This window comes from Centruroides sculpturatus, unplaced genomic scaffold (assembly GCF_000671375.1).
Source record: "Centruroides sculpturatus isolate CEXI.00-Female unplaced genomic scaffold, Cexi_2.0 scaffold3154, whole genome shotgun sequence".
Lineage (NCBI taxonomy): Eukaryota > Metazoa > Arthropoda > Arachnida > Scorpiones > Buthidae > Centruroides > Centruroides sculpturatus.
Genome location: NW_019387356.1, coordinates 1 through 12,874, shown reverse-complemented (window position 1 = coordinate 12,874; position 12,874 = coordinate 1). Strand labels below are relative to the sequence as shown.

General features: G+C 28.6%; 1 protein-coding gene across 1 annotated transcript; it reads right to left on the bottom strand.

Annotated features, from left to right (window-relative positions):
- Window positions 1–4,280: 4,280 nt before the first annotated feature.
- LOC111616377 lies at window positions 4,281–12,851 on the bottom strand. The gene is made up of 6 exons (XM_023357789.1): window positions 12,630–12,851; window positions 12,208–12,326; window positions 11,677–11,792; window positions 9,883–9,951; window positions 6,061–6,157; window positions 4,281–4,465 (listed from the first exon to the last, which is right to left on the bottom strand). Exons 1-6 carry the CDS (start codon window positions 12,704–12,706, stop codon window positions 4,296–4,298), a joined length of 648 nt encoding a protein of 215 aa, XP_023213557.1. The 5' UTR covers window positions 12,707–12,851; the 3' UTR covers window positions 4,281–4,295.
- Between the last annotated feature and the right edge of the window lie 23 nt (window positions 12,852–12,874).

The window sequence follows — 12,874 nt, the reverse complement described above, 5'->3', positions numbered from 1 at the left end:
GATGCTCTACTGTATTAAAATTCACAACTGTTATATCACACATCTATTAACTATTAAATCACACATCTATGTTAAGTAACTGAAGCTTTTAAAAATCCCTTAAACATTCTGTTCAAACCAACACAGTGAAACATGCAAAGAATTACTAGTTTTAGTTCATTGTATCCAAAGTTCATTATAATCATGTATCAAAAGAATGATTATAATTCATTGAAAGATTTAATAATTCACTCAATATTCAGTAGAACTGTATTTATGAAGCACTTTTATTGTCCTTTATGACCATCTAATTTTACAACTTTGAAAAAGAAAAAAAAATTGCTAATTGGCTTTTGTTTGTAATTCTTAATGAGATTTTTGTTTAGCACTCTCCAATTGACAAACATTGTTTGCAAATATATTTGCATCTGATTCTTCTTGATGTTTGTCAAGTCCCCACATTCATATTATTTCCAATGCCTTCTTGGCTTTTTCAATATTCAGAACAGGAACAATTGCTTCACACTCATCACTTTCTTTTTCTTCCTTCATTTTTTCTTTCTGGGCAATCACAGATCATAAAATTTCTTCATCTGTAAGGACTCCTTCTGTAGCAAGAGCATTGTCAAAGTTGAGAATGTGAGTGAATACAAAAGAGTGACGAATTCTAGTGTGATGTTGTGGATTTTAAGATTGTAAAAATTAATGAGAATTGTGTTTTTTGAAATGTAAAATCCCCCAATAGAAAAAATAGAGAATGAGGGTAGAGGTCACCAGTTGTAGTAACAAGTCAGTGCAAAAGTTTACACTTAGCTGTCAAGAATGCTTCATCATTGCCAACATTTGTTGATCACATGACCTCTTTCCCATGAGATAAAAGTGTGAGCTACTGGAAGCTCGAGAGTTCACGCTCGGAAGTTATAATTGGTAATAGTGCCCATATAGTCTCCTGAACTTTGACCTAATGGATTCGATCCAACGAAAGAAGAAGACCCGGTTGGAAGAAATAACAGTTCCGGAACTTTCCTACAGAAATCTCCACATTTAGTTTGCCTCCAACCTTAGAGGTAATTGTTAGCGAACAAGTGAACTCTCTCTCTGAAACCAGGCCTAGCTGATAGATTAGGATGCGATTACAAGTATAACCTTTTACAAAAGGCTAATCACATTTAATCGCATTTAGCCATATAATCTGCATATTTTTCTAACTCTGTGTAGTCTCATGTATGTTATAGTTAGTTAACTAAAATAAAGGTTTATTATTTATGTTAAACCTGTCTCCTGTCTATCCAAAGACACCTATCGACTTGCTCACTCCCTTGCCACTCGATAAAAAGCACTCTGAAACAACAATCAGCAACAGTCTGCAAAGACTGCTCACGTTAAGTGGTCATTAGGGATTGACCCTGTGGCCCCCAGCTTCTCACATTAGGTTAATGAGGAAAGTTATTGGCTATGCTAATATCAGTAACTAATATAGTACTGTACTTTCTAGTAGCAACAAATGTTTTCTAGCAAAAGGAGCAGCACATGGTTTACCAGATGTTTTGATGTTCATTGCAGGCAGTTCACTGTAATAGAGGTCTTTCAAATAGAAGTTCAGAATAATTTGGTTCACTATATCCAATGAAAAATGCATTAAAAACATAGCAGATTTGCTGGAACTAGACTGTTCAGTTCAATAAAACAGAGGTTACATTATATTAGAGTTCATTGTATGCAACTTCCACTGTATAACCTTTAATTATTATTCATGGGATCCGAGAAGTGTGTGGAAGCTACAAAATTTAATTAGTAAGGGGAAGGCTTGAAAAAGACTAAGATGAAAAAGGAATTTATTGTGAAGCATGAAAGCAGTACACATGTTTAAGATGCCAAAGTCAATGGTGTGCTACCGGTGAATGCAATTTTCATTTTATTATATATTATTTATGTATTTTATTTATTGTTTCCATGATTTAATTTATTATTAGGCATTTACTTGTGTTATTTTTTATCTTAAATTATGTGTATTTGCAGTTTTAAGTTACTGAAATGGGTATCATTTAGGGTCTGGAACAGATTAACTCACTTTCCATTATTTCTAATGGGAAAAATTGCTTTGTACTTTTAATTCATTCCAAGAGACCATTCAGTTTGAAGTACAAGATACCTCTATATACAGTTTGCTAATGCAAACTAATTCCATTCTATAATGTACTACATGAGTTACTTAGCAAAACAAAATACACAAATGATTAATGTAATGATTAATGTTTGAATTAAACAAAAATTATTCAAATCACTTTTCAACTTTGAATTTTTAACATGGACATTATAATTTAGGGAACATATTGACCCAACTATCAATATATGAGTCCTCTGTTTCTTCATCCGTGTGAATCTAAGTATTAAATTTTTTACTAATAAAAAAGCATTATTATATACATTTATTTTTCAATGTAGGAGTCATTTTGCTTTACACACTTTTTTCCAGTGGCAGACAAGGTCTTCCAAATGCCTTTTTGAAGAATATTGGAAGGAGTGCTTAGAAATTGGTTGATGAAATGAAGGAAGTGTTATTTAGCCAGGTTTTTTTCAGCTTTTGAAACAGAAAAGTCACTAGGAACAATATTAGGGCTGTTTGGGTGGTGTGGGAGTTGCTCTTGAAATTTGCTATGTTCAACTGTTGCTTTTGACCACTGCATTGTTGTGAAGGGGGGAATGTTTATGATTTCCAATGCAATTTGTAGACCTCAGTTACTAGTTCTGGGTAGTAGCTGTGTGTTCAAGAATGCATTTAAAAAATGTTGGAGAAATTTGTCTGCCACTAGAGAAAATGTATACAGCAAAATGGCTACTAATAAAAACATTACTTTTCAATTTATGAAAGAGTTTAATAATATTCTGTTTTTCCATCTGTGAGTCCAGGGACTTGTCAATCTAACAATATATTTTTTATGCATATATTATAGATTTATTGCTATATCCTTTAATTAAAATGATTTTTTGAACATTTCTGTTAAATTTTTGCAAAAATGAAGTATTTTTAGCATCCTGTCATTATTACATAATCTACAATATGAAACTACTTTGTTCAGAAAACAAAGTAGTTTCTTGATAACATTTGAAGGTTATCAAGAAATAATACTCCTTGTTCTCAATAAATCAAAATAGTTTGTTGATATACAGAAGGGACTGCAAACCTTTTTGAGCCCACATGCTATATAGTAAGCAGACCAAAACTTTAGAATAAATGACATTTTAAAAAATTATACAAAGTCTAAAGCATATTCGGATAACATAAAAAAGTTGATTGAAAAAAGGATGATTGCTTTATAACCTGTCTTTTTCAAACTTGTGATATGTTACATATAAGATGATTTCTCCTTATGTGCAACTATGGCAAACATGCCATAGGTTCACCACTCCTGATATACAGTATTTCTAACAATGATGAAAATTATTTGACATGTGTCTTATTAAATGGAAATATGGATGCATCTATTAAAATTCAATGTAGGCACCAGTGTAATCTCCCAACAGCCACCTTCCTCATATTGTGATGTGGATGGATGGCTATTTGTCTGTGCATATGCAACTGAGCCTGTGGTCATTTTAGCTTCAAGTGACAATTCTTGATTGTTTCCAAATGGATTGTAGCATATGCTCCCTTCACCAAATGCCACCATCTCTGCACAACAACCACTGATTTTCACACCTCATAGCAAGCAACAATCTGTGCTCATTCCTGAGCAGACAAATAGGTCAGCCATCTTGTTTGCCATTGTTCATGCAGCCTCTCTTGGTCACTGCCTACACAATCAATTTATGAATTGTAAAAATTCCATTTATTGATGTATGTACACAAAGTTTATTACAATTGCATTATTATTAAAAAAATTATATCAATTTCTCAATTCTTAGTTACTTAATTTCCACTGATCCTGTACAGTACATCATGCCAGGGAAAGTAGGCTGATGATTAAATTGCTAAACAATGATGCTAAAATTCAGTTCATTGAATGTTAATGTGTACCACAGACAGTTATCAAAATCAAAGGAAACATTAAACGGACAAGAAATATAAACTCAAAAATAGATTGAGAGCGATTTTTGTCCCTCTAAATTAAAACTAGCAAAAGATATTGATTAATATTTGGACCAACAGCATGTTTGCTTCATGAATCTGTAATAAAAGTAATTCCTTTGTATATAAAAACTTCTATATTCTGGGGAACAAATAATCACTACAGGAAAATTTTGTTATACAGAAATTACACTTTTTGGTAAATAATGTAGTTTTAATTTTAAATACATTTACATTATAATGTGTGTTAAAATACTTTACATTTTTGTAAAAAAGAAAAATTGTAGTTTGTTTTTTTGTTGCATGAAACAATTAAAAAATGTTCTCTCTTCAAAATATGCTTCACATTTATTAAGAGCATTAAAACTCCGTCTACATCATGTATTGGGTTGTTTGGAAAGTATGTTCGTTTTTTTTCTGTGGAAAAAAACACAATATTTTTATAATATATAATTCAATAAAATATTTATTAATCAACCATTTTGGTCAAATACCTGTTGTCATCGTTTCTGGTAGTAGCATGATTTCACATTCATAAAAGTTTTGATTGTTACTTATAAAAAACTGATCCAAGTGATTTTTGACATTGTCATTTCAAGTAAATGTTTTACAGTTAAAAAAAATTTATAGACCGGAACAAGTAATAATCTGAGTGTGCTTGATCTGACGAGTATGGTTGGTGCAATAGCATGTCCCATCTAAGTTATAACAGTTTCTGATGAGTTACCAAACTTGTGTGAAATTTGACATTATCGTAGTAAAACACAACACCTGTTTTGTTGATCAATTCTGGCTGCCTTTTCTGTTTGATGATATTACTCAATTTGTTTAACAATTGATTTGAAAGTGTACTGCCATCGAGTAAGTTGTCTTGTAAAAGCTCCAAAAAAAAAATTTCCTTAAAATCCCACCAAAGATAGCATCTCTCTTTAAGAACATGTTTAACCCATATATCAAGCTTTGAAATGAAACCAATTTGTTTCAAGTAATCATAAACACTTCAATTTGACAAATTTAATCTCTTAGTGATTTCACGTGTTGTTATTCGGCANTAATCCATCTAGTGATAAAAAAACGAACTTACTTTCTAAACAAATATAAATGCAGGTTAATCTAGCACCTTTTCCTGCAGGTATCACATCACTGGCTAATTGCAAAACAGAATTGCTATTTGTTATTATGGTTGATTAACTCACAGGAATTCCAAACTTTGCTACAATGTCTATCTTTTATTCAACTTTATCAATGTCCCACAACTCATTACTTTTTTTTAGTAATGCTTAAACACTATATTAACATCTCTTCAAATTCCAACTGGACAACTTATTAAATAAAATAAAATCTCACTAACCTGAAAAATTAATCCAGCAATTGTCAAAATTATCAACTTTCTAACATTTTGACATTTGTTAATTGTAAATTGTTTATCTGTCAACGAAGGCATTTGAACCTAGTCTCTCTCTCTCCCTTCTTTACAACTGGTAGCCACATGGGGGCAGATTACATGATGATTTTAAAAGCTAATATCCAATATTTCTAACACCTGGGCCACAGATTTACAAAGGATTTACAGATTGATACCTGAAATTGAACCTAAATTCGAACTTGACCCAGAGAGAGTAACTGACTTTTAACATACTCCCTGGTATTTCTGACATATCTCGTTTCAGCATCTGAACATTTTTGAAACTAGATGTCACTAGTCATTTTAATATAAAAATTATAACTAACTTCCAAAATATTATTATTTTTTGTTTTAATAGGTTATTGACCGATGGTCCTTACGTATAAAAAAAATTTGTTATTTAGAAGCAATTTTACATATTTTCAGCTGAAAGAGCAGTGTACAATTCAAAAATTTATTATATAGAAGTTTGACTGTAATTATATACTTTGTTGGATGGATTTGACAACAGATGTGAAATCTATTGTAAAATACATTAACACAGAAATACAGAATATTACTATTAAGCAAATTTCTATTGAACATAATAAAATTTAGTAGTACTCACTGAATGCATTCATCAAGCCACTAAAAGCAGCTCCTTTAGTCATTTGGGAAGTTGCTGTTGATTTAACTACTTCAACAAGTTTCCTTCCCATAGTTTCCTGCAAAAAAGATTGTGAATTGTATTGACAAACTTGTTAAATAATGTCACATAATGCATTTAAATTAATTAAATTTTATTACTATTTACAAAGTATTTTAAAAATATTCATTATTTAAAAGTTGTTTGTAAGTTATATTTATAACATTACTATTACAACTGTAACAAGAAGAATAGAACAGTATAAAAAATTATGCTCTTAAATTAAAATAGAAACTGAAAATTTTTATTCTTTAGCAGTTTGTATACAGGGTGTATTGGTACAGCGATTACAAACTTTCAGCAGAGAGAGAGAGTACACATAGACAATGGGAAATCATCATGGTCGGAAATGTTTTCCTTGTGTGGTATTGATGATACGAACAGGATAAGAAAACATATTTATTATTCTTGCGCACATGCAATGTAATCTGATACTCTGGTTTACGTAGCAACATCGCATACACCAGCCAAAGACGTCCCAGCATTTTTGCCGTACTAAGAATAATAAACATGTTTTCTTACCCTGTTCGTGTCCTTCCTTTCCTGGCATGGTAGTGATGACACAAAACACAAGAAAGCGTTTCTGACCATGCATTGCTATGTGATTTCCTATCATCTAGGTGTACTCTATCTCTCCTGAAAGTTTGTAACTGCTATACTGATACACCCTGTATATTTAAATTTGTTTTTTTAAAGTTTTGGTCCATTTTCTGATTTAGGTGGGAACACCAATAGCCAGTGATTCCCAAAATGACACCCCCAGGAATACAGTGAGTAAATCTATTGGCAATTTTTATAGAACTTAAACAACTTAACAAATTTCTATCACATACATACTAAATTAATTGAAACTTAAAAATAAATAAATATTTATTTATTTTTATGTATTTTATAAAAACTTAGATTTATTCATATAAAGTTAAAAACATATATGATGGAAATAAATATTTTAAGATGTATTATTATAAAATTTTGTTTAGATAATTTTTTTATAGTTGATTATGTGTGAGAACAGGGGACTCCAGAATAACCCTGTTCCACATTCAGAATGGAAATGTAGAAAGACAGATCAGAGAAATCTTTCTCTTAAGAGTCCTGACAGCAGTTAGAATAAATTTAACCACATCTTAACTTGTGATATTGACTTTCCAAGTGGAAAAAAGTCTATTAAAAATTTGCTGGAATTTTTAAAAAGGTTTAAGTTAAATTGTTGATAATCATGAACAGGCGATGGAGTGAGGCACTAATCAAATCAAAATACAATAATTAAAAGATAGTTTTGTTCATCCCTTATTAATAAATTTATTATAAAAATGTGATTGATATGATATTTTTGTGTAATAAACATTTATAGAAATAAACCTCTAAAATGTAAATGATTCTAAAAAGGAAATAAGATGAATGACGATGTATTCCCTAATGCTTTTCTGAGAGAGAGAGAGTTTACAAAATTCCTACCTGTAATACATTCATCTTAGACGTGGAGTGTTGAAAGTTCTTGGGAACAAGTAAAAATAGAGAACTGGGGAGAGGAATGAGAGCACTGGCTAATTGCAATGGCAAGGATGCTGACAAAAAACACTTTTGAAAGTGACTTCTTGCCTTTTATACGAAAATTCCATTCAATCGGATTGTTAGAAATAAACCCTCCATGCTTCTAACGTGTTATGGAAGTCATGCAGTATCACAGATGATAGTGTGAGATGTCTCATATACTAACTATTTTTAGAACTAAACTGTTTTCTGCAAGTTGAAAAGGGATGTTCCTTTTTCAACTTTACCAAATTTTTGTTAGATAAATTTCTATCAAAAATAAATAACAAAAATTTGTTACTTAAAATTAACAACTAAATCATTAACCCCTAGTTTCTTATGCATTTTTTTAAAACTTTTTGGCTAATTTTGTAAAACTAGTTTGATAAGCTGTAGTATATTGGGACAAATACTTTTAATTTCTCAATAAAATCCATATGATTCAATGTTCTGTTAACAAAAAATAAATAAAATTTCTATCTATAACATAATTAAGAATACAATGGAAAATTAGTAAACGATCATAAATTAACTTAACTTTATTCTCCGTCACAGAACAATTTAATAAAGATATCTAGAATAATAATTAAAAAAATCTTAAAAATATACCTGCTAACTGGCTACAACTCAAGCCAGCAGCAGATAACCCTGATCAAATAAGATTTATTCTTTTAACTGGTTAAATATGTCTAAAAGTAAAATTAGGAACAAACATTGATTTCAAAACATGATTCTGACATTTAAATTAGTAGGATTTTTGAATATGAAGATTCTGAATGTTATTTTAAAAAAAAAACTTAATTTTTAAAGCATGTGAACATTTTAAGATTTCTAACAATTTCATCTTTTAATTTATAAAGTATCAATTCTATAATACCATGTACTGAACATTCAAAAGTAAAATGTTCATTATTTCTTTTATCTGTACAACATACAGTAGAACTCTGTTAATCCAGATAAGAGAGAGAGTTCTTTTGCATATATAACTTTCTGTATGTCTAACTTGTTAGTAGTACATTCTTGTCTGAGTATAATGTTACTGCTGTAATAATACTGTTTTTCCTTGGCTCAATGCCAATTTTGAACACTTGTAACTTTATAACCAAGGATCTGGTAACAAAAATAAATATAGTACAGCATATCACAATTACTTCAGTTCAAATTAGTCTTTTGGTTTCCCAACAGAGCACCAAGCCTAATTAATAATTAACTTTGAAAAAGATCAAAGAGAAGTTCTACCCTACACAAATGATCAGGAAACTTATGTATTTGTGCTGTACCAGCTGATAGAAAACAACTGTACATAGATGTCTTACAACAATATTAACAATATAAAGCAAAAAAGTATATACATTTTTTATTTTATTTATTTTTTATTTATATATAATAATTTATTTATTGCACATTGCAATAAATAAAATATTATGTACATCTAAACTGTGTTATTTATGTTGTTAATGAATTTTCTGGTTTTTCAGTCATTTGGATTAGGCCAGTCCAATTTGAGCTTGATAAATAGGATTCTGCTGTATTTGGGAAGTTTAACAATCAAATCATTCTTAAGAATTTGAAATATGGAACAGTTTCTTAGTAATTATTCTTCTTAGTTTTTAAAAACTGTCTGAAACAGCATTAAGTAATTAATATTAAGCTTCTTGTCCCACTATTATTAATTATCTGAGAACTATAATTAGCACTTGTTAGGACTTACCACTCACTGATGAGAACTCACTCAGCAATTGATGAACATTGAATGTTAAATAACTATTAAGTAAATTGTAATTCTACTCTTAATATGCTGAACAATTTTAATATTTTTCTGATTATTCTGATGAAATTTTTTATTATCAACCAATTCATTAAAATTTTTTGTGAAGCTTCAGAAAAAAGTTTTATTTTGTAGGTTAATTCATAAAATCATATAAGTGATAAGCAAACATAATAGATTACAAAAAATCACACCTTTAAAAAATTCAGCAATGAAATTTACTAAATAATGTTTTCGATTCAGGTTTTGAAAGCTGAAAGTAGTCTCAAAAAATTTTGTTACTTTAAAAAGTAACAGAATTTCTTAAGAATAAATATCATAAGAAATTTATCAATCATAAACATTTGATTAAGACAGGAAAAGATTTGAAAAATTCCACAGTTCAGACAAAATTCATGTTTATGCATAAATTGTATTAAATATTACTTAAAGTGTTTACTTACGTCTTCATTATCTCTAACCTTATCCAATATGTTAGAAAAAAGTAGTTTTTCCATCATCTCAGGACATGACTATTAAAATAAAAGACAAATCAAAATACAAATATTTACTTGATTTTAATACATATTTTGAAATTATTATAGATTACAAATATATCCAAATTTATTAAACTGGCATAAAGTATCTAGAATATTATGTCTCTAGCACATTTCTGACTAATAAACTGGCTATTTAAACTAAAGAATTTCATAAAATTTAAATGGCATTTTCTCATGAAAGCATGACCAGTGCCATATAATCATCTTTTAATATGATCTAATCTGTTTCTTCATCATATTCTCTCCTCTCAATATAAATTTATGAAATTATTTACAGTAATTTTTTTTTTTAAAAGTCTGTGAATTTGCTTTTTTAGTATTTTTTACCAACAAACTTTACGTAGGGTTGAACTGGAAAAATCAATATTTGTACAGGTTGCAAACTTCCAAAATCCAGAAATTTTTTTAATTGCTGACATAATATACCACAAATAGAAAAATTTCACAAAGCCCTGGGAATATTTCATCATTCACACAGGGTCTTTTTGCCAGGCACCTGTGATAAACTTTATGAGAAGTGTATACATACAAAACATGGGACTTTTTTGGTACTATAAATGTAGTTCCATCCAAAATTTTAATATATGTTTACCAGAACATATTCAAAATTTGAACAAATACAAATCAATAAAATACAAATTGATCAATTAATGCCACAATGTGAATATCTTTTAAAATTATTTTTACACAACTACAGTACACACTAAAAAAAATTCCACACATTTATGTGAATATAATGTTTTAAGGAAATAAACAAAAATATTTAAATATGCAAAATATATATTAGTCTGAATGACTTATTGTTTTATCAAATCAGGTGCAAATATTCCAAAATCTGAAATACTTCCATTCACAAGGATAAAGAATTCTCAACCTGTAAAGGGTCTCTTTTTTTAGAGAAAAATTTTTATTATAAGATGAATTTAATTATTATAAGATGAATTTAATTATTTTTATGTTATAATAATGAATTTTTTAATTTATTAAATTGAAATTAAAAATTAAATTAATTTTAAATTTTAATTTAATTTTTAATAAATTTAATGAATATTAAATTTATTAAAAATTAAATTCAATCAAAACATTTGCAATTAGAATATTTCTACATGTGACTCATATCATCAATAATTATTTACGAAAGAAATGGATTCTGATAATTCTTTTGGACTTGTTTAAAGAATGACTTAATACAAATGAATGAGATTATTAAGGAATGTTCAATAATAAATTGACCACTGAAGTCATGACTATAATCTGTTCTTTCTTCTGACTGGTCATAAGAGAATGATTTTTGTAAAGTATTTTTTCCATGGTCATTTTTGAGATGGCAATAGAATATTAAGCATTTTTAAGTTCTTGGAAACAATGAGAATTTTTTTAGAATGAAATAGTTCTCAATTCCTGAATTGCATACTTCCATCTTCAGATGGAATCATTTTGGATTAATTTGGTCCGTAATAAATTTTTTTTTATGCAAAAGTAATTCTATTATAAAAATGAACATAACTTGCAAAGTTTATCTGGTGTAGTTTAAAGATAAAATAATACACCAGAATGCCTGCAAAAACAAAAAATTCAGTATAGTTTAATTCCAGTTTATATGTATTATAGAAAACTAGTGTAAAGACAAAGTATGGTTACAATATAAATTCAAATATTTCACAAGTAAATAAATTTAGTTCAGAATTTAAACAATACCTGTAAAATTTCTTCTGCTTTATTGTAATTTTCTTTAAGAAAATAGTGCATCCAAACCATATTCTTTGGTATTACAAAACCTTCTTCTTTATGATACCTTTCTGCTAATTTCACAACTGTAATCACAAACATAAAGAAATTATAGAAAATCTAATTAATAAAATATTTCACTTTAAAAGCTTATTAATATAAGATATCAGATGAAATTAAAAATACATATACTCCATTCCAAGAAGAAGGCAAACTGTAAAAAAATTAATTCAAATTTATTAGTTGAAATTTTATAGAAAAAAAAATGATAGGGTGCAACTTTTTAATATGAAAAAAAATTCTCTGCCAAGCATTTCTGAATTTTGAAGAAAAAATTGCAGAGAGAAGAAAAAAATTTTCCAAATACTTTGATATATTCAAATAGATAAACTGCATTGTTTCCTTTTTTTTAATAAATGTCATTTACACAGAGAAGCTGATTATTGACTATATATTACCATAAATTGTATTCTGTTTAACATAAAAACTGTATACACTTACTTCTTTCCTCTATTTCTGGATGATCCTTGAGTAGACCCAATATTCCTCCAGCAGGAAAAACTAGTTTGCTCTTTCCGAGATCTTTCTCTAATTCTTCCAGCAATTCAAGATGCCGTCCACTTGAAATTACAAAAAAATTTCTATTTATATATTATCAAAATAGAAATTTTTAATTCTTTCAAATCAACTAAATAATAATTCACTTCATATTACTGAAACTTTCTTTCAGTCTGTATCAATGAATATAAGGAAATATATTGCAAATTCTGAAGAAGAAAATCAGATACATTAACAATTACATATTTCAAAACTTTTACAGCACTTCTATTAGAAAATTATATTAAATTAAATATTATTCAAAAAATATAAACAAAACTATTAAATGTGAAAATATCTTTTTATTCTTTATGACTTCTGCTAACCTATTGGAATAAGCATTGCAGAGCAGATTATGATATGAAACCGCTCTTAGCAACCTGGCAGGCAAAAGTTTATTCATGGTGGAAATGGTCTCCACATCTCCAGCTTTGGCCAACTGACTGAGAAGGTACTTTATTATTCTCTCTTGAGGATACAGTTTTTGTGAGAAAAGTTCTTGTGCCAAATTGTTAGCCTCTGAAACAAAAATTAATATAATATTAGAAATGATAAATTGTAATACAGATGT

Bases quoted from the DNA above. Each gene is read 5' to 3' on its own strand.
- LOC111616377 (XM_023357789.1), bottom strand. From the start codon at position 12,706: ATGAATAAACTTTTGCCTGCCAGGTTGCTAAGAGCGGTTTCATATCAT. The intron at 9,952-11,676 runs GTATTGTTTAAA...TTATTTTAATAG, and splicing joins AAGCAGAAGAAATTTTACAG to TCATGTCCTGAGATGATGGA. The intron at 4,466-6,060 runs GTGAGTACTACT...TTTTTTCCACAG, and splicing joins TGGCTTGATGAATGCATTCA to AAAAAAAACGAACATACTTT.